The 22,068-nt window shown below is 51.6% G+C and overlaps 1 protein-coding gene across 2 annotated transcripts in view; it reads right to left on the bottom strand.

The window, feature by feature from the left end:
- Positions 1–22,068, bottom strand: part of LRRK1 (leucine rich repeat kinase 1) — a 133,212-nt gene that overhangs the window by 23,838 nt on the left and 87,306 nt on the right. For both annotated transcript variants that reach the window (XM_043554805.1, XM_043554806.1), the window contains 12 exons: positions 17,546–17,675; positions 16,766–16,878; positions 16,118–16,332; positions 13,909–14,073; positions 13,016–13,188; positions 11,860–11,980; positions 11,172–11,331; positions 10,503–10,779; positions 7,126–7,297; positions 4,199–4,362; positions 3,064–3,203; positions 1,035–1,284 (listed from right to left, as the gene is read on the bottom strand). In XM_043554805.1, the coding sequence (XP_043410740.1) occupies positions 1,035–1,284; positions 3,064–3,203; positions 4,199–4,362; positions 7,126–7,297; positions 10,503–10,779; positions 11,172–11,331; positions 11,860–11,980; positions 13,016–13,188; positions 13,909–14,073; positions 16,118–16,332; positions 16,766–16,878; positions 17,546–17,675 (2,080 nt within the window). The remainder of the gene's footprint in view (positions 1–1,034; positions 1,285–3,063; positions 3,204–4,198; positions 4,363–7,125; positions 7,298–10,502; positions 10,780–11,171; positions 11,332–11,859; positions 11,981–13,015; positions 13,189–13,908; positions 14,074–16,117; positions 16,333–16,765; positions 16,879–17,545; positions 17,676–22,068) is intronic.

The following is a 22,068-nucleotide window of genomic DNA, read 5'->3' as shown; positions in this document are numbered from 1 at the left end:
CCAATGTCAAACTGTCTCCAGGGAGACGAAGTCATACCTTTTGGTTTCCATGACTACAGAAGATTCCTTCTTTTACCAAGCACTTGGATTTTGTGACTGTTTCCTGTTGGATGGGACCTCAAAACATTCTCTATTTCTCCAGCATTCTTTGCCCAGCCATTATCTTGGGTTATAGAGTAGACTCAGCTTTAAAAACAGATTTAGAGGGGCCGCCTGGGTAGCTCAGTCAGTTAAGTGTCTGACTTCAGCTCGGTCATGATCTCACGGTTTGTGAGTTCAAGCCCCGCATTGGGCTCTGTGCTGACAGTGTGGAGTCTGCTTGGGATTCTCTCTCTCTCCCTCTCTCTCTGCTCTTCCCTGACTTGTGCTCTCTTCCCAAAATAAATAAATAAACTTAAAAAAGAAAAAGAACAGATTGGGGCACCTAGGTGGCTCAGTAGGTTAAGTGTCCAACACTGGCCTAGGTCATGATCTCACTGTTCCTGAGTTTGAGTCCCACATTGGGCTCTGTGCTGACAGCTCAGAGGCTGGATCCTGCTTCTGATTCTCTGTGTCTCCCTCTCTCTCTGCCCCTCCCCCACTTGTGCTCTGTCTCTCAAAAATAGATAAACATTAAAAAAAATTAACAACAAAAAAAGTAGAACAGAGTCAGGGATCCAAATGCTCTCGTTTGCCAGGAAAGGCAAATGCGGCTGTAGGTCTGGAGTGCCCCCTTCCTGAACGCTGGCAAGGAGAATTTGCCTCTTATTCCTTGAGCCGGCAGGAAAAGGAGGAATCAGAGGGAATAGAAAACTTAGTGCAAAGGAGCTCAGGCGATGTGATGGAAACACAGTGTGGGGACCCAGAATGGTGTGCCCCTCCAGGTGATCGGCTCAGCTGAGCCTGTTGTGGCCTCAAAAATGGCAAGCTGACAGCCTGGTTCCCTTCGGGCAGCCTAGGACAGGGACCTAAAGGTCACAGGAGATTGTGTGGGAAGCATGGCTAGGGCAGCCCCAAGGTGGGGGCCAGCCATGCAGTGTGGTGCTGTGGCCTACCTGGCCGGGAAGTCAGTCATGAACAGCTCAGGAACCAGCTCCTGGAGAGGCACGGGGAGGTCAGGGTGTCTGGGGCAGGAGATGAAGTCCTGCTCAATGGCTGTCAGCACGCAGTCTTCCATGTCGAAGTACTGTACGCCCTCTGATTTCTCACTCGGGTCGGTGTGCTGGGCCCAGGAGGTCTCGCAGACTGGGCAGGGGACGTACTGCTCCATGAGTGGGGTCCCATCGCTTTCTGTGGCTGTCAGGGCTAAATGGGGACAGAGGAGGACACAGTTCACATGAAGGTGGCTGCAGGTAGCACCCTCCAACTTTGGGCTGGGTGGGCTTTTCACGGGAGGGGGTCTGTGTGCCCCTGCCTGGACCCAAGGGAGTGGCTGAACCATGACTTGGGTTCTTTTTTGGACAGCGAGATCCTTCACCAGGAAAGACGCGCACAGGGAAAGGTCAGGGATGCACTGGACAGACAGTGGGTGGTCTAGACCCTGAGCCGGCTGGCTGAGGCAGGGTTGAGAGGTTGGGGATCCCTCCTGCACAGCCGGGCCCTGACAGGATGCTGCGGGCTGGGTCGGAGCTATGTCACGCTCCAACAACCGAACCACAACCAATAAGGAGCTATTCTTAAAATTAGAAACATAAGGCTTGCAATTACTCCGATCCTTCCTAGGAGAGCAATGCAGGGGGGAGAAATGAGTACAAATTAAAATAGAACCTAGTCATTTTACCTGCGTTCCCCTGGGCAGGAGACACACAGCTTTGCTGCCCGCCTCTGAAAGGAGGTGCAAAGAAACAGGCTCCATGGCCCCCCTGTAGAGGAACCCTCAGGGTGAGCTGATGGCCTGTCTTGTGCAGGGTAGGAGGGGGACTCTTAGAAGCTTCTGGGCACATTTGCTATCTGCAGCCCTGTGTATAATATATCCTGCTAGCTGGCGGGTGGTGCTCTCTCCTGGGCAGCCCTGTCTCAGGCGCTTGGCCCAGCCCCTCCTGTCTCAGGTGATTATCTAATGCACCCCCTGCCCTGCCCCCCTCACATCTGCAGAAGCACCTGCTGTAGGGCTCTCTGGTTGGCGGGGAGTCATAAAAGCCCAGGGAGGCTCCCTTGGATGGCCAAGCACACCCAAACTACCTTCTCTTAGGCTCCTTTCTAAGATTTTTGCCTTGTAGGTCAGCTTTTCCATCAACCCTGGAAGGATCCCAGGCCCTGGTGTCCAAAGCATACATCCTGCCATGTCCTCCAATGACCCCCTGCCCAGGAATGGCTTCAAGTGAGAAGCGAGCTTGGGAGGTTAGAAGGCTGGCCAAGCAGGTCTTGGTGTCCAAACCCAGCACTGCCCTCTCAGCTGCCAGCCTTCAGGGGTTGAGGGCTCATGGGGAAGAGGCTGCCTGCTTGGCCCCAGACAGCCTCCTCTCTGCAGGACACCCTGCGGGTTTGTCTCCACTCTGGTAGCAAAACAAACAGAGGGCCTCAAAAGCTTCACTTCAAAAAGTGTTTTCTTTGGGTGGATTGTCAATGGAGAAACTGATCAAAGGGCCATGTGGGTGGTTGATCACCTCTGGGATTTGAGGATGGGGGCAGGCAGGAAAGAAAAATGGGGGTCCTTGACAGGTGTGGCTCTCTTGCCTCCCCACCCCCGTGTAAGGGTTAAATCTGCATCCATGCGGTGCCCCCAGATTTCAGCACTAGCCTCACTGTGCAGAAAAGACCCACGTGAAGTTCACACGCAAGGTCTTCCTGGACCACGCATGGTACCCAGGGTAGTCTTCCTTCCCACACACTGTGGGAAGCCAGGGGGCCAAGTCCTGCACACACCCTGTGGGGCCCAGGCCCACATCTTCCCCATAGCACCCACCCCCATGTCACAGCCATACTCCCCTGGGATCAGGATTCTGCCAAAGGGCCATTAGGACCTCTCTGGTTGCCTTGGGCTGAATCCCAGTGAGACTTCTGCTCCCTAAATAATGTGCCCCACCCTGATTCATAAAGAAATATTAACATGAGCAAAGACTTGGTTCCAGAACATTCTCTTACCAGGAAACCACTGATCGATCAAGGAATTGACATGGTCTGTGATAAAAGCCATTGCAGAGAAGTCCCTCATTTCTGACTGGCAAATGATTTTTATTCCTCCACTTTTTTTCTTTTTCCAGTTCACGTCCGAGGATTCCACACTGCAACCCAGAAAGAGTCCACTGTGATCTGCCCGTGGAGGGCCCTGGGATGATCTCCTTGCCTCCAGGGCAAGACCTAAACCCCAGGGACCCTACCATCCCACCCCAGTACCCTGTGCCCAGGCAGGACTGTCAAGGGGACCCCCTCGTGTGCTGACCCTGCCTTGTGCCCCCACGACTTCCCAATGCCATGAGGTGGACGTAATGAGGACTTGACAGTAGGGGATGCTCAAGCTAGAATCAGATCTCCAGGCGTGGCCTTGGGGAAGGTTCTCCCCTTCTCTGAACCACAAGATTCTCATCTGCCAGGTGGCAGCTGTGAGCTTTAAGTGAGAACATCTATCTATATGAAAACCCTAGGCAAAGAGAGGGGCTCAAGTCAGGCCCTCAAAAGAAGATACATTACTCTTCTCTGCTCATGCAACTGAAGAATATTTTGAAAAACTCACTGTAAATATAAAATAATTGTGTGTGTTTATTAAAACTGATTAAAAGTCATTTATTAAACCTCTTCAGTTGACTTTATGTCTTTCTGTCTCTCAAAAAGGTAGACAGGAAAAGGGAGCTAAATGAGGTAACGCGTTATGTTGCACGTAGGATCCGGGCTGGGGAACCAGCGGGGTCACCTGGGCCATCGTCACTTAGGACAAGGGGATAGGGCTAGATGGTTGCAAGGCTCTTGCAGGTGTCACCTAAGTGACCACGGGGGTGGGGGGTGCTGGAGCTCAGTGCCCGCCCACTTCCCTCAAGTCCTGGGCTGTGGTCACCATACCCTCTCTCACGGGTAGAGGAAGGAGGTGAGGAGACAGGGAGCCTCTGGATATTTTCAGGGGAGAGTCTCGTATTTCTAGCAATTTCTAGCAAACTGCCATGATGAGCTGCTCTCGGGAACAGAACTCTGGACACCAGTGGACAGTCTCCCAGAAGAGGCCGCCACGGGGCTATTTCCACGGCACCACGTTGACCCAGTCACGTGGGTTCTCAAGTATTCCTACCTGAGGTAGCCCCCATCAAAAGTGACCAGGAGCCCTTCCTGCCAATAGATGGTCTGATTTCTTTTCACTCTGAACGTACTGCAGCGATTTCTCTGGTTTCCTGTAAAACTATAAATGGTGACTTTCCTGTGTCTGCTTTTAGTATTCTTCTTGTTTTCAAAAAGCTGAAAGACAGAGAAAAGATGCTGCTTAAGTATTCCGGCCTCTTCGCTGGCCCTGAACAGAGCTCTGGAGAGACCGGTGTGGCCCCATCGTGATAAATGACCCCCGTCTTTCCCACCCCCTCCTCCCGCACCACGCATCCCGCTGCCAAATTAAACACTGCATTATCTGAACGGGTCTCCAGGATACTCTAGGAGCACATTTTCCCCAAAGGATTGATAATAATAGGCTTCTTCTGTTTAAATCTTTTCCCTCCCTGACTTTACGAGCAACAATTTATGTTAGAAAATGTAGAAAATACAGACAAATGTGCAAAAGAACACAAAACAACACTATTTTGGTATATTTTGGTGTATATTAATCCAGGATTTTTTTTCTGTTTACATGTATGTTTAGAAAATAGCTGAGGCCATATTTTCTAAATTTGTACTTCTAATTTTCTAAATTTGTATGCTTTTAAAAACCTCACTTTCCCTATGCCATTAATAACTCATATAAAATTCATTTTCCTAAAGCTCAATATTTTACTAAGTGTAGTAACTTCCCAGGGCACCTGGGTGGCTCAGTTGGTTAAGCAGCCAACTCTTGATTTCCACTCAGGTCATAATCTCATGGTTTGTTCGTGAGTTCGAGCCCCAAGTCTGCACTTACCAGCGCAGAGCCTGCTTGGGATTCTCTGTCTGACTCATGCTGTCCCTCCTCTGCTCACACTGTCTCTGCCTCTCTCAAAATAAATAAATAAACTTAAAAAAAGAAAGCCTTATTTAATAATGCAGACTGTGAGCCAGTAGAATGTGAAAAGTCACAAAACTTTCTCTGATTTCCTTAGTTCACAGTGTTAGCAGTGGGATTATTGCATCAGAGGGTTGGAATACTCTTAGCCCTGGATGTGTACTGAGCAATCGCTTTCGAAACGATTAGAACATATACACTCTGACCACAGGGTATGAACCGTGTCATGATTCTGGGGGCTACTATGGCTTTACTCTTTCCTGATTTGAGAGGTGAAAAGTGGCCAGCATTTCATCCTCGCTTGAATTTGTACGCCTTGATTGCTCCTGAGACTGAAATCCCTCTCATCTGAATTTCAATGGGACTTTCCCCCTCATTTTGAGTGAGGGATGCTGCCTGGAAGGGCGCCTGCCCCCCCACCGCCAACACTGAGCCCACTTGGGAGCTCAGGCCTCACACGATGACGAGGACGAGGACGCTGTGTTGTGACCTCCCACTTAGAACGTGGCAGGACAATGAGTTCAAAGGGAGGGCAGCGTGACCGAATCGGGACTGTAGATGAGCCAGCTCTTGCACCCACTCTCCCCACCAGTGAGCCCTCCAGGCCTTGCAAACAAGCCCCCCCCCCAAACTCCCCATAACATGGGCCACAGCAGTTATGATTTTCAGGCTCTTGTATTTATTTTTTAACATTTCAGTAAAATGGGGAGATCAAAGAATATCTTTAATTAGTCAAGGAGTTGCTAATTCTATAAGAGCCTTTTAATTACAATGGGGTGAAAAATAAATCCATACTGAATTTAATGCCAATTATTCAATAGTCCAAGTTTATGCCGGGGTGCTCAAATTGTAGAGTGGGTCAGAATCCCCTGGAAGGCTTGTGAAAAACAGAGTGCTGGCCTCCATCCTGGGGGTTTTGATGTAGTGGGTCCAGGGTGGGCCCAAGAATTTGCATTTCTAACAAGCTCCCAGGTAAGGCTGCCTCTGCTGGTCCAGGAACCCCACTTTGAGAAACACCACTCCATACAAATGCTACTTTCATGTTACTGTTTTGCATGAAATTCACGTTGACGGACAGCCAGGAAGCCTTTCAACCACCCCAGGTGAACCCACAGAAAGTAACTTCTTGGGTTAGGTCTTTGTTGCTTCCAGACCAAGTTAAAGCTCTACACTCCTGGTTCTCAAGCTTGACTGGATGGTGAAATAACCTGCCAAGCTTTAAAAACTACCAATGCCTGGGTGCTGCCCTGAGAGATTCTAAGTTAAGCCGTCTGGGCTTTGTCCATGTCTGTTAGAAGCTCCCCAGGTTCACGTTGGCTTCTAGCGCACAGCCTGAGTGGGCAAAAACATGGTTCTAAAGCCATGGTTCTCCAAGTGTGGTCCCCAAACCACCCAGTGGCATCACTGGGGACAAGGGTTAGGTATGCAAAATGATGGGTCCCAGTCCATACCCACCTGATTGAAACCTCTGAGGGGGACCAGCCATCTATGTCCTAACAAGCTAGGGGATTTTGTTTTCTTTTTTTGAGAGGGAGAGAGTGAGAGAGTGCGTACACATGCTCACACAAGCAGGGGAGGAACAGAGAGAAAGGGGGAGAGAGAATCCTGGGCAGTCTCCAAGCCCATCGTGGAGCTGACATGTGGTCCATGAAATCATGACCTGAACTGAATTCAAGAGTCAAATGCTTAACCGACTCAGCCACCCAGGTGACCCCTCCAGGGGATTTTGATATGGATTGATTTACAACCACTGCTCCTAAAATGAGTATTCTGGAGCCAGTGAGGTGCTGATTTGGTATTTGCAGAATGGTTCAAATGGGTCTGCCAGCCTACAGAAGAGAAGGCAGCCGTGCCGCACTGGCCTCCTGGCCCCAAGTCAGTAGCTTTGCTGCAGGGAAAGGGGTTTTGATCAAGCCCCTCCCGTGAAGGGCCACCTCCTTCCCTCGAGGTCTCAGCTACGGCTGCTGCGCACGCATTCCCCACACACACACCCCCCTCACCCCCCGCCAACCCCATGCAGAAACGGCAGCTACCTGGAGGTCCATCTCCGCCAGGCTGATCAGCATCCGTGCTATAAACCTTTGCCAGAAGCCAACAGGAACGAAGCTCATCTTAAACACTCTCTGAATGGTATTGGCCTTGGGGTGTCGCATGCCGTGAGTGTCCAGGCCGGGTTTGGACGGAAGGAGGTGTGGCAGAAGATAGCTGAAACACAACAAAGGGGACAGGTGAACAGCGTGGCCCGAGCTGGCCGGGGCACACTGCCCAAGTCCCTTCCCCCCTGGGGCCTTTGGGATTTTACTTTTAGAAAGAGACAGTAGTTTCTGTGTTGAGAATAAATGCTCCAAGAGAAAATGAAGATGGGCACAGCAAGCACACATATCAAGGAAGGTCTCTAAGACGGCGACTAGAATATCCCAAGGGAAGACATGAAAACATCTGTAGTCATAAACCCGTCAGACATAGCAAGTCACGGTTCGCTCTCTGTAAAAGTGGGTTGTGATCGGGGAAATCACTTAAAATGAACTTTGGATGGTGGAGGAAAAACAAATACAGCTGCACGGTTCCAAGGACAATGCAGATATTGGGGTCAGAGTAACATTTTTGGCCTTCGAAGCTATTTATTGTTCTTGGACAGTTGAGACAACACAATCGCCTTCAAAGTCAGGACGAGGCTGTTTTTGCACAGAGGGATGGTTTATGAGAGCACTCTTGCTCATCGTAAAAGTGCTGAGTCACCGAGTCAGTGAGCTGTTCATGACTGTGGTCAGTGGGAAACAGCTGAAGCCTGGGGAGGTCCCACTGAGAGCGTGCCTGAAAACCAGCATGTTCTGTGTGTGTGTGGAGCTGTGGAGGCAGGCACAGGGCGGCCCCTGGGTGTGCCCTTTTCTCAACAAAGGCCTTGCCTTCAGCTCCCCTGATGCTTTTAAAATACATCAGTTTAGGTCCAATAAAATGTCTTTAGAACTTTCTGGAAGAGACCCTATAAAATACTGTAAAAGAATACTTAATCCTGGCTCTGTGTTTTTGGCATGCAGTGTAACCATATTGAGATTCCACCTCCCTGACGTGGGACGAGAAAGGACACTTATCCCACAGAGTTGGTGGAGGATGGACAGGGGCTGTGCAGGTGAGGCCCAAAGGGGGCAGGCAATGAAGTGTTAGGTTCTTTTTAGCCACTTCAGATCTTAAGTAAAAGGACCTTCTCAATCACCTTTCCCTCCACCCCTGGCCTTGGCCACCAGGACACCCTGATTTATTCCTTCATGTTCTGAAAAGTCCTTGTTATCTAGCTGTTCTGTCTCTTCCTCAAGTGGGAGGCCCTTGTCAGTGCCTTGCATGATTTATTCCACATCTTCCGCCCACATCACACTCAGCTGGCCACGTCTTTGTAGGTGTGAGAGTGAGTGCAGAGAGCTTGCTCTAGACGCAGGAGCCCCGCAGGCAACACGGCACACACAGAGCAGGGGCTCAATATTTCCAAAGGCAGGGATGACTCAGAAGCCAGCATGGCAAACGAAGAGATCCCGACTGGCAACGGAAGCTCTTCTCAAGGTGTGTGGAGCAAGACCACGGACACCTGCTGACCTACTTGAGAGCAATTACTAGCTGGGAAGCCTGAACCAGGGGATAACCACAGTGTCAGCAAGATGGGGGCTATGTTCATGTGCCTGTTGAACATAAAGCCATGAAACCCTGGGCAGGGCACCGGGTCTGTACCCGGGAGCTTGTTCACTCATGCTACACCACCATGACTGCCTTGGTGGGACAGGAGCTCTCAGAGATGGTCAGTAGCATCGTTGACCAGATAAAGGCTTATGTGCAAGGAGATGGAACTCAGCCTAGGGCACAGGGGAACCATCACACCTGTGCTAAAATGGAAAATGCTCGCATATTCGTTACTTTTTATGGAACCAGATGCCACTGGCTCTGAGTACTTAACACAAAGGAAGAGTGACAGTAAGTTGTACTGATGTCTTTGGAGCCTTCAAGTGCAAGAGACTCCTTGAATACTTTACGTGTATTATCTAATTTTATTATTATTATTATTATTTAAATGTCTATTTATTTTGAGAGAGAGGGTGAGAGAGAGAAAGTGGGGGAGGGGCGAGAGAGAAAGGGAGACAGAGAATCCCAAGCAGGTTCTGTGCTGTCAGCATAGAGCCGAACTCAGGGCTTGATCTCATGAACCATGAGATCATGACCAGAGCTGAAATCGAGTCAAATGCTTAACCGAATGAGCCACCCAAGTACCCCAACGTGCATTGTTGTATTTAATCCTCACAACAACTATAATACTCGTTGGTAATCGCATTATTCCCATTTTACAGATGAGGCAAGAAGGGCAGTTGGGGTTCATACTCAGGCATTCTGGCTCTGTGGTCTGACCCGCTGTGCTATAAGCCTCTTTGGACACTTGGCCGTGACCTGGATGATTTTATGGTCCACCTGGACACACATGTGTGGACAACTGCCTTGCCTTTCCTGAGTGTAGGAATTCCCACCTTTCTCTGTCCTGTCGGTAAAATAACCAGAAAAGTGTCAGATTTTGGCAATGCTGTCAACTCAGAGGCTGCCTCACGTTGCATGGACCAAAGTCCAGGACACCCCCTGGGCCACAGTATGAGGTATCTTGCGGACTCTCAGTTCCTCTCTGGAGTTTCTCTTTTTAGGACTCACTCATGGCCCCCAGGGGGCTGGAGCGACAAGAAGGACTGAGGCCCTCTCCTGTAGTTATAAGGTTGAGTGGAAATCTGAGTCGTGCCTCAGGCACCGCGACTGAGGTCTGGCTCCTGAGAGGCCCCAGTCTATGCAGGCAGAGTCTCTGGGCTGGCCACACAGGGTCCGGTCCAGGCCAGCTTCGCGGGAGCCTCCGGTGGTCATCTCCCCAGAGCTCTGGGGTCAGGGGTGAGTGGTGACAAGGTCTATAGTAGGTGGATTTGGTCTGTGTGGTCTGGTCTGTGGATCTGGAGTCCTGGCTACTGCCTCCTGGGTGGCACTGGATTAGGTGTATCATCACTAGCTCGGACCCATGAGTACCCGCCCCCCAGCCCCTGCCCTCTCTGCCTTTTGAAGCCAGGCTGTGTAATTAGCGTGGTCACCCTCGTCACTTAACCCATATGTATTCACCAAATACCCAAGCAGTCAACCCTCTAAAACATGAACTCCCTCCCCAGCCCCCAGAATATTTTTAATGCCATTCTTGCACAGTTTCCTGCACTTTTTCAATAAATGCATTTTCTTTGAATCCCCTGAAAAGGGATGCCCATGGCACAGGAAGGAGCAGCCAGCCCAGGCAGGCGGGTCCTCACCATGGCCCATCCCTGGACATCTCGTTCCAGCCACCAGTGCCCCCAGTCCCAAGTCCTTCCTCCAGGGAGCAGTGCGGGCAGCCCGGCTGAGGGCTCACCTGTCGTTGGCCACGGGCAGGGCGATCTCGAACTTGGCCAGGAACTGGAAGTACTGCTCCTCTGTCTGCTGTGTGAAGCCGGTCCCCACCAGCAGCATCCTGAGGTCTTCGGCCCGGATCACCCCGTTCTTGGCCACGGAGCGGGAGCCCTTGATGTTGAAGATCCTCTGCAGACATTCGGACAGCCAAATGGGGTCGAGGAAGTAGAGGTTCCTCAGGCCATGGCTGGTGTCCGGGAAGTGCAGCAGGGTGCCGGTCTCTATGAGGAAGCTGATGGCTGCCCAGGGAAGCGGGCGGGAGGAAGCGGCGTCAGACAAGGGGCAAAGGACTCTGGGGTGGCCTCATCCCGAGGGGCCCAGGCCACACGTTCTTCCTAGGAAAGCAACCAAGGCTCCCAACACGCATGGCCCTTTAGCCGGGTCGGCCGCCCTGTCTCGTAAGTCTTGCCCACGTGCTGATCCAACATGGCCAGCTGGGGAGCCCCCGGCCGTTGATCTCCGCCTCTCATGGGTTCCAGTTTGGCACACTTGCCTGCTCCTGACAATTTTTTTTGTGGCCCCCGAATCACAAACACCTGAAGTGCTTTGCCAGCCATTCGCAGACACGCCTGTGCCGATGGGAGTCCACCTGGGCCACTGCGCCCCTCCCCCCCCCCCGCCCCCCACTCACCGGACTGCAGGTCCTCATAGTCTTTGATGTCGTTGTCTGGTGTCTGCTCCACCAGCTGCTCCAGCTGCCTGTCCGTCAGGTACTGCACGTCGTCGCTCAGGCTTCGGCGCTGCTGCTCGGCCAGCACTGCCTCCTGGAGGCTCAGGTAGCTCCTGGGGATCTGGGAGGGGGGGGTGCGGACAGGTGGGTGGCTGGATCCCCAGGTCCCCAGCCCTGCCTGCCAGCCCCTGAGGCTCAGCAGGTGAACTTCTTTTTTTTAATGTTTATTTATTTGCAAAGAGAGAGAGAGAGAGCACAAGCAGGGGAGGGGCAGAGAGAGAGAGAGAGAGAGAGAGAGAGAGAGAGAGAGAGAGGGAATCCCAAGCAGGCTCCACACTGCCAGCGCAGAGCCCACCGCGGGGCTTGAACTCACGAACCGTGAGATCACGGCCTGAGCCGACATCAAGAGTCAGATGCTTAACCGACTGAGCCACCCAGGTGTCCCCCGGGTAGGTGAACCTCTCCCCTCACTGCCCCATCCCCTTGCCTCCCTCCCCCCCGCCTCCCAAAAATGGTTCTTGCCTTGGGACCACCGCGCCTGAGGACCCAGCATACTTGTTTGACAGCAGGGAGGAAGGGCAGTTTGGGTTCCCAACAGAATGGGAGGGAGCAGCCCCTCTGGTTCCGGTCGGAAGCGTCGGGTACCCACCAGCCTCCCCGCGAGTCTCTGGCAGCCTATGGTGCTGCCCACATCCTTCATGTTGCACGTGACGTGGAAGATCAGCTGCCGTAGCCCTTCCTGGCCTTCCAGACTCTTGCAGGAGAGCTCGCTGTGAGTGTAACACAGAAGGTGATCACTCATCACGCGTCTTCCCTCTGACAAGCCCTGTAGTGTCTCTGTTTCCACAGGTTTTGTCCCTAATGCTGGCAAGTCAAGGGAACTCGTGAGAGGTGGGCACGGACAAATGTATCCAGATCTCACTGGGAGCAACGCGGTATGTGTTCTGAGTGCGCCCGTTTTACAGAGGAGGAAGGTGAGGCACACGGGTGCAAGGTGACCTCCAAGCTGGAAAGGAGCAGACTTGGGGTGGACCCAGGTGTCTGGCTCAGAGCCAGTGCTCCTGTTGCCACAGGACTCAGGGGTGTTCTCAAGGACACACGAAGAATTCCGGAAATTCTGCATCAGGATCTGCCAGATCCCGCATTCTGAGTGGGGCAGAAGTGGCCCCAGGCTGTCACCTGCACCCAGGTCTGCAGCACTGCACCCACAGTGAGGGAAGCTGAGAGCCACCGGCACAGCTGTAGTAACACACACTTGATTCCTCTGAGAGAATGCTTACTTCACTCGCTGGGCTTGTTTTATCATCTGTGAAGTGGGCACAACAGTCCCTGTACCTCACGGGGCTGTCGTGAGTCTAAGCTCAGAAGGTAAGAGAAGTGACAAGCCTAGGGCACCAGTTCCATTGGCACGGGCCCAGACCGCTCAGCCCCAATGCAAGGACCAAGACTGCCCGTGGGGTCTGTCCTTGGTCAGGGATCAGCAAATGTGATGCGTGGTGCACGAGCTCAAATCTCCTGGTCCCGTGGGGGCCATGCACACTCAGCACTGGCCCCGGGGGAGGAGGGGACCAGGAAAGAAGCGTGGAGAGGGTGTGCCCAGGCTCTGCCCTGCCACTCCTCTAGTGGCTCCTTGCCCTCCCCAGGGCCGAGTCTGCTCTGGGGGCTGAGCCCGGAAGGGGCCCCCGAGGAGCCCAGCCCCCGGCTCGGGGAGCCCTCTGCAGGCGGATCCCAGTGTCCCTGGGAAAGATGGACACCAGAGGGAGCAGCAGCCTCAGGCACAAGGTAGGAGCAAGCAGGACACTCACTGTAAGTGTTTGAAGGTGATGTCCGGGAAGCCCGTGGCCCTGGACCCGGAGGGCGAGCGGCACAACGCCAGCACGTAGGCGCGCAGGGTTGCGATTCTCTCCACTCGGAATTTGGTTTCGATTAAGTCCAGGTGTGTTCCAACCACCAGCACCACAGCGTTGGGGGCCTTGGCCTGCCAGAGAGAACCCCGTGGCTGAGCATCGGGGCACTGGGAAACAGCTCCCAGGTGCCCCGCACTCCTCTCTGCAAAACTTGTTTGGCCCTGAGGGGTTCCATGAGGCACCCCGGAGGGTCTGGATTTCTGATCCCTGCAGCCAGCACGTCAGCTCCCTGGGGCAGTGGCCTGAATCCAGGCTCTCATCACCTTTGCTCGTGAGAGGGGAGTTCTGTTTTCCTCTTGGGTCCAAGGGTGGGGGGCTCTTAAATTTAAGGTAGAAGAAAATTACAAGAGCACCACCAACAATCTGGCTGAGGAGGGTTTTTCGCTTTTCTTTTTCTTTTTAGAGAGTGAGAGAGAGAGAGCATGAGCAGGGGAGGTGCAGAGAGAGAGACAAGAGAGAATCCCAAGCAGGCTCCACGCTCAGCAGAGAGCCTGATGCAGGGCTCAATCTCACGACCATGAGATCGTGACCTGAGCTGAAATCAAGAGTCGGGTGCTTAGCCGACTGAACCACCCAGGTACCCCTGGCTCAGGATGGTTGTGAAGTGTTTCACTGTGACCTAGGATCCTGGGTCCTCAGAAAACCAGCCCAAACGCAAAGTGTTTCTCCCTGACCATTTCTTTTCTGTTCTCTTTTTTTTTCCTCAGTGAAGGGGGATGCTTCAGAGAAGTGGCGGACCCCTGTGACACTCTGAGGACTGGCAACCGCAGGGCTGGCTGGCATCTCCTCACCTCGATGTTGAGCAGCCAGAACTGGAGGTTGGCCACGGCCTCCTCCCCCAGCGCCAGGTTCCAGACCACCACATACAGGGCCTTGTCTGTGAAGAAGCACTGATTGACAGTGGCCATGCTGGCGGGGCCACCGATGTCCCAGACGGTGAATTCCACGGACTCAACCTGCTTGAGCAACAAGGGCAGCGACAGGAGGCATTTAGGAACCAAGGCTGTACAGTTATTGGGATAACTGATCACTTCAGATGCTGGGATTGGGGCCTAAAAACGGCCCAGCAGTGGAAGGGCTTTGCCCGTCCTGCTGTTTGTCTCAGGAAGCAAGTGACCCAAGGGAGGGAAAGGGGCCCAGCAGTGCGGAGGTGGACTTCTGGAAGCATCTATCTACCCCTGACAGAGCCCGGGGGTAGGAGGGAGGGCAGGCCTTCCTGGATGGCTGGCTCCCGTTCGTGTCCACCTGTATCTGAACACTGGGGGCTCTGTCCTGCCTCTGTCTCTGCTGCAGACAGTTAGGAGACATCCTGCTGGAGGGAACCCCGGTGCTGACGTCAGCGCCCACGCCAAGGCTTAACCTCCATCTGTGCAAGGGCGAGGCCAAGGAGACGGACCTCCGGCCTCCGGACTTGAGTAGGCCAGAGGGCGGCGCCCACCAAGGATGATGGGAAACTTCCCCGACGTGGGAATCAAACAAAAGATTAGCTGTAGTGCTGCCGGGAAAGGCTGTGTAAACGGTGGTTTCTCTATCGTTCTATGAGCTAAGAGTCTGGCCCCACCAGCTAAGATTGCAGTTTTCTGTAGCAAAGAATCATTTCCAAGCTGCTGCATTTTGGCCTCCAAGACAAGGCGTGCTGACCTGCTTTTGCAAAGAAATGAAAACGGGCAGCTGTTTTAAACTGGCAGAAGGCCCAGACACACAGGGCGTTACGGGGCTCGGCGTCTGAAACATCAGGTGGTTGTCCTTCCACTAAAGGAGGGGAAATGATAATAACGGCAGAAAGGAAGTAGGGGCCAAAGGACAGGAAAAATGGAAACTGCAATTCACCCCCCAGACGTCAGACAATCATTTGCTAAAGAATAGCTGGGAGAAAGTGATATTGAGTAGTTTTGCTTAAAAAACCAGGAGAGAATCCAGAGATCCTGGGGGCTTTAGAGAACCTTTGGACACGGGGTAGTTAGATTCACTCCTGGGGCCTTTTGGGGGGTTGTGGTGGGGCTGGTATTATTTGACTGTTATGGCATTAAAAGGCGGGGCTCTGCCCTTTAGAGGACTGGTTTCTGAGTCTGCTAAAATGTACAGCCTAAATGCCTAACGACCCGAACCGGAATTTCCGACTTGGAAAGTGATTTTGTATAAAAGATCCTGCAACAAAACATTGTTGTCTCTAGTTGGCACTGTGCTGGGGGCTGGGGCTGGGGGAGGGGGCGGGTAAATCCTGCAGCCTCTGGCCCCAATGCCCCTCGGTTTTCCCCGAACAGCCTCCCTGCACCTGGGTCCCTGTGTGGTTCTGTGTGCCTAAAAATACTGCGACAGGTAAGGGAGGCATTCCAGGGGTGTGTTCTCCCCTGAGCTGTTGCTCCCAGCGTTCTATATTCTGGGATATTCTACCCCTGCATTCCTCTACAGGCTCTCTTCTCTGATTCCAGTGCGAGGCAAGTTTCATTTTCCTTTGTCTCACGCTGAACGCAAAACAAGATGATTAACAGGTTCACCACATAGGGGCTTGAAAACTAGACTTTTAGGAACTTGGGGTGGAAGCAGGTGTTAGGCAGGACAGTGCATTCATTCCAGGGGGTGGGTTCTCAGCCTCCCCGCGAGGGGCAGGTGCTGCTGGGTCTCACTGTCTATGGTAGCAGTTTGCTCTCAGCTCTGGGGGGCAGCTACCCCAGACCATTTGAACTGTAATCCTTAGAGCCAGGAAGGGCAGAGCCTGGCCACTGCTGCCTTCAAAAGCTCATCAAAGAAATCTAACGGACGGCCAAACCACTGGCCCGAAGCCTCAACTTAACCGTAACAGAACTATGAAGTCATATTAAGAAATTATTCACTGGCCCTTGGCAGGAACTTTGAAACAGCACACAGCGGCCCCTGTAAATATCCTTGGCCCCAGACACCAGGCTGTGAAAATCCCGGGCTCTCTGGAGAGGAGACAGAAGGTGCCAGGGAAAACTCCCTCCCACCCATGGGGGACTCTGCACACCGAACATCCTTGACCTTGGCTCTCGAGCCAGCTGGCCTCTGGAGCTCCCACTTGGTGGTCCTGATGGTGGCCTCGCTGTGCACCACCTGGGGGGCCCTCCCCGTCTGTAAGATCTCCAGGAGGGTGGACTTGCCCTGGCGCGGAGGACCCACGATGATCATTTTCATCAGCTTGCACTTCTCTGCTTTCCGCAGCTGAGCGCGCAGGTAAGACAACATCGCTTTGGGGCCTATGCAAAATCACAGAGCGGGGAAAGTAGACACGGTGGACGTATAGACGAGAACATGCTCACGGCCCTTGGGAAACAACATCCTGTCTTGAAGGAACACATTGCACATGTTCTAATGGGGCAAGTTGAGAGCAGTATTGGGTTTGATGGGGAAAAGGTATGATACTAATCATCCCAAAAGTGGAGTCCAAAAGTCAAGGGCGTCCAGACAAAATCCTTCCTGCCCACAGAACCAAAGATACTTTTATCATGTGGTCAATCGCAATACCACGGTGCCCAGCAACTATCACTTTCTGGGTAATTTTACAGCACCTTCCCAACCATGGGAGTCCGCAGTTGGGCTCCATGGGACACCCAGCAGCTTCCACCCCAAGGTCCTTAACAAGTGGACTTGAGTCATCTTTCCCAGGGGGCGGTGCTGAGGAAGCCCTACCTTCCTTTCTGATCTCCGTGGGCACGTTGCTGATGTTCAGGTCTTCAATGTCCAACTGCCAAAGGTTGCCCAGCTGCCCCAGCTCAGGAGGGAGCTCTCGGAGGCCAGGATTGCTGAGGGCGCACACACACACACACACACACACACACACACCGTGGGAGAACACACACATGTGCACACACACACAGCAGCCTGTCAGCCTCTGGGGCCTGCACCCCAAGCCTGACATCATGGGCCCCTGCTTTCTTGCCTCCCATTTATATAGTAATTCTAAAGCCTTTCTCCCTGGGAAGCCAGCAGTACAAATGGGAGCCCTGTCTTCTGCAAAGCCCTGTGGCTTAGAACTGGATTTCCACCCCCAACGTCCGCCTCTCTTCTATGTATTACGATGATCCATAACGATTACTAGTATCTCTTCTCAAAAAGGCAACATAACCTGAACTTTTTTTTTCATATTTTCATTGTTTTGCACACTGTCTGAACCCCCCAGCAGTGCCTGGCAGTAGGTATCCAGTAAATGGAAGGATGAAGGAGCACTTCCTTTCATTACAACTGAGTCAAGTAGCAAACGATGCATCATGGCGTCATTGCCCAGCCTTCCCCCCACCCTCACCCCCCACCCCGACTCTTTGACTAAGCCCGGTTCTCAAAGTCCGCCTGCTGCTTCCTGGTACATAGATGGCTTCTCTTTCCCCGTGTCTGTGTCCTCAGATGGGTTACAGGACACTCTGCCTCCCCGGGCCAGAAGGGCCAGTGCGGCTGCTCTGGCTGGGTACTCACTTTCCCAAGTAGAGTTCTGATAAGCTCTTCAGTAAGCAAACCGAGGGAGGGACTGCATCCAGATGATTGTCGTTCAGACAAAGGACTTCCAAAGACTCACTTAGGAAGGCCGGAAATTCCAGCACACCGGCTGCAAAGAAATGGCAAAGCAGACTAGATATTTGCAGATAATTCTGGACCGTCACAGCCTGGAGGCCAGGTGGCCATACAAAATGGTGCATCCTCTGGAGGGTATTTTGGGCAAGGCAATCTGAATGAGGTGCCCATCTGACTGACCCAGGGATTCTAATTCGAGGGAATGGTCCTACAGATGCCCTTGCCTGTGTGGCAAAGATGCAAAGACAGGACACTCGATGGCACACTGTTTGTAACAGCAAAGACAAAAGATGGCTTACATGTCTGCCCCAAAGGGGGGTAGCTAATGAATAATAGGATAGTATTCAACTATTACAAAGCATGGGGCAGGTCTACACGTGCGGGTATGAAGTGATACTCACGAGCTATTGGTGAACTGAAAAGCAAGGAGGTGGCATCAGGCATCTAGAAGGCTTAACTTGTGACCCACCAAAACATGTGCAGGCATGTGAGCAAACACACACTCATGCATTTACATGAATGTGTTACATGTATGTGCGGTATATGCACATGGATATGCTATCTGATGCTGTTTATGTGCACAATACACAGGCACACAGGTATATAAGTGTGCTATATGATATTATAGGCGTATGCACACACACCACCCATGTGCATGCATTTTACGTGCTGCTATAGGCATGTGGATACACACAGGCACGTAATGCACGTACGTGTTCTACAAGTATGTTAGACACAAACATATCCGTTACCAGAGACACAGCAAATTCCGTGGTTGTCTCTGGGGAAGAGGATGACTAGGAGGCTGGATATTCATTCCATACCTTCAGCACTGTTCAAAAATTCTGTTTACTGCGGACATGAATTACCTCTCCAGTTAAGAAAGAGCCAGGCAACCAGAAAATAATACGATGGGCTCAGTTTTTAGGCTTCCTAAGATGGCATTCTCTGAAAAAGTGGCCAGCTCTCTAGTACTTCAGTGATTTCATTAATTGGGCTAATTAGGAGATTCCCATTAAAATCATGTCACATGTGCTCTTTCCAGGGGCACCGGAGGGTGGGGGTGGAGAAAGACCGTGGCAGGGAGCTTGTGCTTGCACTCTGATGGGGATGAGAGGCTTAGGTTTCTAGCAGAATCTCTGAAGTGCCTTATCCTCCCTGGTCAGGCACAGAGGGGGGCAGGACTGCAGGCCCCCAAGGGTCCCTTTCAGCTCCAGCTCTGAGAACTCAAGATAAAAGACTGGCCCAAAGCCCTCTTCTCCGGCCCTCTGCCAGCCAAGCGAGATAGAGAAGCTGGGATTCTTTTGTTGGGCCGAGCGACTTTCCACTGTCCTTGATCACAACTTCCTCCCTGTCCTCTGGCTCTCCTCCACACATGTAGCCGAGGTATCAATGCTAATGGTGGTAACCTGGCATCAGAGAATGTTCCGGGAGAGACGATAACAGAATACTGGAAGCAGCGCCCGGAAAACTGACCCAGCTAGCAGCCACAGGGAGGGGACTCAGTGAAGGGGCTCCTTTAGAAATAAAGGTGTAACACGCTTTCTAAAGAAAATGGATTTGGACATAGGAAGATGCTCAAAAGGACTTTCTTTTTGTCCCCCCAGTGAAAAAGAATGATCAACTTCAACCTGCCGCAACACACGCACGATAAGAAAGGCTCCCTTTCTACCCAGAGAACGTTCTCAACACCTGGCCTCTGTGCGTCCCGATTTTCCAGTTTGACCTCGGTGTTTATGAAGCCTCTCTAAGTAACGGACGGAGGGAACAAGCAATTACCACTGCAAACAGAGACAGCACCTGTCATAGAGTTCTCGGCCCGGTGCAGAAACTATGGAAACGGGGCTGCGCGAGCACAGCTCGAGGTATTTATGAACTGTAATTATTTATTCATAAGTAATTTATGACTCTGCTGGTCTGAATTTTACCATAAAAACGGCTGTCCAAATTATTTTTGGACAAGGCCGCCACACAAACATGACTACTTGAATGTACATAAATCTCCTCGGAATTCTACTCTCCTTCTGCAAATAAGTGATCTTTTATAGATAATTCCTCACCCAAGGATCAACAGCCCCGAGAGAATCGCCCCACCGAGGGAGAATTTGCAATCCCAGGTGTGGGCCTCAACTCACGAGGCGAAAGTTAGGAACTCCAGCGGACTTTGTCGTGTGCTGATGCCCCGGCCCACCTCTGCCAGGGAAACTGCCAAGCCGTGTGGCCCCCCTCACCTCGCTCCCCAGACAGGCTCCTGAGGGGCCACCGGCAAGGTCATTTTCCAGAACGGTGCACGCTCCAGTTACGCTGCTCATGCGTGCCTTTGGCCTTGCGCTCTGGTAGCCTCATGAGGGAGTGTCTGGTCCCGCTCAGCGTTGGGCCCACCTCCTGCGAGGCCTACATTTCTAAACCGGAGACACCTTTCTAATCCACTCATGAAGTACGAGGCTCAACCCGCAGCAATGGAAACATGACTGAGATCCACCTCCACTACACTTCTCGTGTGTTATCATCCCGTTTGGGCATCGACAAGAAGAAAGGGTGTGTTTCTCTTTCCTTCCAAGTGAAATCCTTATGTCTGGACTCAATTTCCAAAGTCTCAAGGCCCTTCATTTTAAGAAGGACCGGTTATGAGGGGCGCCTGAGTGGCTCAGTCGGTTGAGCGTCTGACTTCCACTCAGGTCATGATCTCATGGTTTGTGAGTTCAAGCCCCGAATCAGGCTCTGTGCTGACCGCTTGGAGCCTGGAGCCTGCTTCAGATTCTGTGTCTCTCTCTCTCTCCCCCCTTGCAAGCCCCTCCCCCTGCTTGCACTCTGTCTTTCAAAAATGAATGAAACGTTAAAAAAATTTTTTTTAAAAAGGACCGCTCATGAAATTCCTAATCGTGAGTCCCCAGTAGTTGGTTCGAGGCCTCATCATTTGTTACAGGGGCCATTTGGACTTCCTTTTCTGCAAACTGTTTATATCCACTGCCCTCCCCTGTTTTTTTTTTTTTTTTTTTTTTGTCCTATTGGTTTGTCTTTACAAGAAAAAACAATTTGTAAGCAGTCTTTGTATATTAGGACTTAAGCCAGTTTATGTTGCAACAATTTGTGTTGCAAACATTTCTTGTCTGTTTGCATTTTGACTTGGTTTATGATGTCTTTTACCAAACAAAGCTTTCATATTTCTACGAAGCCCAAGATTTTGGTCCTTTTCTAAAGACTTCTGGGTTTCCCGCCTAGTTTTTAAAGGTCTTCTCCACTCCCAGACTATACATATATTCTCTTAAATGCTTCTTGTTTTCTTTTTCTTTTATCTGTAAATCTGAAATCCACATGGAAATTTTCATAGTTGATATAAGGAAGGGACTCCAGCCTTGTGATTTTTCCCCTTCCAACTGGACAGGCAGTTACACCACAGTATTTATTAAAACAATAATACATTTTTTCCCTACCAAATTGAAATTCCACCTTTGTCATATACTGAATTCCTATATTTACTTAGGTCTGTTCCACTGCTGACATATTACTTTTTCAATCATATGTAAATACACACACTCATACGTGACTGCTATATATGCATATATCCATATATATACTGAACATATCAGTTCATCAAAAGGCGTAACAGGTGAACAGACCATTTGGGTCATGTCTGCAATATGTCTTGGCCTCTGGCATTTCTCGTCCCCATCTTACACCATCTGTACTGAAAGAGCACTTGCCAACATAAATCGAGCCAAAGAAGAACATTATGTTACATTTCAAATGACCTAAATATTGGTTCCGGTTCTACGGGACAGCATCCTGAGGGATATTTCTGTGACCCCTGCTGGGTTTAGAAGTCTTAGTTTTCAGGTTAAAAAGAAAAGGGCCGGCTGAATAGCTCCAGGGACAGGTTCACACCTTCCCCCATACCTCACAGAAGACAAAATGAAACCAGAAAAATTTGTTTTCCTGGAATAGTGTCTGCTGAACTGGCGTGGTTTTAAGACCAGTATAAATACTCTAAGAAAAGTTCTGTTCCTGATGAGTTTGGGGGAAGACCCTAAGCCCCCCACAGAGTCTCAGGCTGGCCAGGATAGCATGCGGGGGATGGGGGTGGGGTGACTGTGTGCCCACGTGGACTTCCTGTGGATGCTACGGTGTGGCAGTAAGGACTTCACAGTGCTGCCCTTCCCAACCACACCAAGCAGCCGTGTGACCTGGGCATATCAGCCAGGTGCTACAGACTGAACTGTCTTCCTCCCTTCATATGTTGAAGCCCTAACACCCAGAGTGATGATACTTGGAGTTGGAGCCTTTGGGAGGTAATTAGGTTTAGATGAGGTCATGAAGGTAGGGTCCCACGATGGGATTAGTACCCTCACAAGAAGAGACACCGGCGGGCTCGGTCTGTCGGTTGGTCTTTGCGAGAACACAGCAAGAAGGCTCTCACAAGGAGCCGA

Source organism: Prionailurus bengalensis, chromosome B3, assembly GCF_016509475.1.
Source record: "Prionailurus bengalensis isolate Pbe53 chromosome B3, Fcat_Pben_1.1_paternal_pri, whole genome shotgun sequence".
Lineage (NCBI taxonomy): Eukaryota > Metazoa > Chordata > Mammalia > Carnivora > Felidae > Prionailurus > Prionailurus bengalensis.
Note: the sequence above shows the minus strand (reverse complement) of the source record. Positions and strands in the feature narration are given on the sequence as shown.